The sequence below is a fragment of the Buceros rhinoceros genome, unplaced genomic scaffold (genome assembly GCF_000710305.1).
Source record: "Buceros rhinoceros silvestris isolate BGI_N320 unplaced genomic scaffold, ASM71030v1 scaffold25961, whole genome shotgun sequence".
NCBI lineage: Eukaryota > Metazoa > Chordata > Aves > Bucerotiformes > Bucerotidae > Buceros > Buceros rhinoceros.
The window spans coordinates 5,225-7,481 of NW_010394033.1; the positions used below are offsets into that span (position 1 = coordinate 5,225).

At 51.9% G+C, this 2,257-nt stretch overlaps 1 protein-coding gene across 1 annotated transcript in view; it reads left to right on the forward strand.

Annotated features, from left to right (window-relative positions):
• Nucleotides 1–2,257, forward strand: part of WIPI1 (WD repeat domain, phosphoinositide interacting 1) — a gene marked incomplete at its 5' end in the record, with an annotated part of 12,498 nt that overhangs the window by 3,942 nt on the left and 6,299 nt on the right. Inside the window, one exon of the mRNA XM_010145121.1 lies at nt 1,206–1,302. Coding sequence (XP_010143423.1) covers nt 1,206–1,302 — 97 coding nt within the window. The remainder of the gene's footprint in view (nt 1–1,205; nt 1,303–2,257) is intronic.

Genomic DNA, 2,257 nt, shown 5'->3' on the forward strand with positions numbered 1-2,257 from the left:
GGAAAGAGTTTGATCTGGCAGTATTGGTGGAGCAAGGCAAAAATTTTCTAATGTGGGTGTTTCAAGTTAGTGACTAAGCTCCACATTTAGATGCTAAATAAGTGGCCTCATTTCTAAAGAGGTGGAGGCTTCCTGTACATGGATTCGGGTGCTCCAGCTTCAGGAGCCTAGATGGAGTCTGGCCTTGCGTTTTTATTGGGAGGTTTTCAGCACTTCTGGGCACTAACACAGGTGGAGCTGCACGCTCACTGGGCTTAGAAAGCACAACCCTCCAGCCAGATCCAAAGCCTGGTCCCCAGAAAAACCTCTGTGCAGAATGCCTCTGTAGTAACATGTGGAGATCTGGACCAAGCTGAGACAAAGCTCAGTCCAAAGTCACGGAGGTGGTGGCCCAGGGTTAAGGTTACAGGTTAAACTTCCTCTTTCCTTTCTGCCTTTCCTCCCTGTTGCTCGGCAGCTCCTCTCTTAGCAGCTGCCTCTTGGCTGGGTGTGTGGATGTTCCTGTCAAGTTTGGTAGAAGAGGTATGAGCACATGAACCTAGAAAATGCCCTACGCACCTGCCCAGACGGTGGAAATGTGACTGTCCCTGAACAAACGTTTCTCAGCCCAACTGTTACCCAGTTCTGCAGGGCACATAAAGCAGAGTCTCGCGCCTGGATTCTGAATAAGAAAAGAAACATCAGTTTGCTGCATGAGGTTTAGCAGTAGTGGGAGACCCATCACCTGAACATTTGCTCCCAAATCAGGAGGGCAAGGGGCATGTAGTCCCGTCTGACAGAGTTGGCACTCTGCTGCCAGATCAAAAAGTAATTTGCTATGAAAAGAACTGCAAGGAACTGCAAAAACAACCTGGGGTAGGAATGGATGGCAATCAAGGCCTGTGGTAGCATATAATCCTGATGTGTGCTCCTGTTCCTAGGGTCTGGGGATGTGGAAGATAAGCTCACAGGGCAGCAGAGAAGTCATGGTGTTTTATCTGCTTCCTAAATGCAGGCAGCTCTCAAAAGCAGAGTCGTACAAAATCAGAGGGTGTCCAGTGAGAGGGGATGGAGAAGCAGAAGAGATCTTGTTTCTGTTGCATTTCAGTGCTCACTGTTGAGTTTTCCAACACTGGAGGTTTGGGTGTGGGAGCTGTGGGAGCAGCAGACAGAGGGACTGTGCCCATGCTGGTGAGGGTCTGTGCATGTCCCTTGTGTCCTTGCAGAGGCTGGTTGTTTGCCTGGAGGAGTCAATTTACATCCATAACATTAAGGACATGAAGCTTTTGAAGACTATTCTGGATACGCCTCCAAATACAACAGGTAAGTGTGGAAAAGCTGTATGAAAGGGAGAGATCAGCTCTGCAGCAGCTTTTTAGAGCCGTAACTAACTCTTGTGTTGGAAATTAAATCAGCCAGTGGTTTCTGTGTCCTAATTTAGCAGTGGGGAGCCAGGAGTACATGGAGGCAGTCAGTTGGGCTTGGAAGAGCAGAGACTCTGCTCTGTCTGGAGTAAAACCCTGCTCCCTCCTGAGCAAACATGTCAAGGGGAGCAGGAGTGGTCAGTGTGGTTTGACTCGGCCTCCCAGGTTCGGTTCCTTCGTGACGTATCCGTGCAGCTCCCGCTCCCTGCAGTGTGCCGTTATCCTCTCTCACAAGTGGAAGTTTCTGCATACAGGGCAATTTGAAACTCTCTCTCCGGGGCTCCCTGCCCTTCCTTCACCATGCCCTGTCAGAGAGTCTGGCGGTGTTTTTGCTCTCCAGACAGAGGAGCCCCACGCCTCTGTGCTGCTGGTGTGCATCAGCTCTGCGGCATCGTGCCATGCTGCAGAGCTCGGTGCTCCCTGCGGTTCACCCACGTTCTGTTTTGCCCATGGTCATGCATTGCTCCACTAAGGCAGAAAGTTCCTGTAATCACTTACGGGCTCAGGGTCAGCTCCCAAAGTGATCAGCGCTGTGAAAATCACCCAGGGCAGAAAACACAGCCAGGCACAGCGCCAATTCCCTGCCAGGGAGTTCCCAGGAGCCTGAGCTGCCACCTGGTTTTATTCCATGGATGCTGCAAACCCAGGGGGCCTGGCAGGTGGTGCAGAGCAGTTCCTCTCTGTGCAGCATAGGGTGAATCCGGCTTTCCTGCTCACGGAGAGGAGCTATTTTTATCCTCAGAGCGGGAAGCTTGGCCGAGCGCCTGCGGCAGCACTGCCACGCGTTTCTGTAATAGCCCGGGCGGTCGCAGGCTGCAGCATCATTTCACGGGTGGTTGATGGGGAAGTTGCTG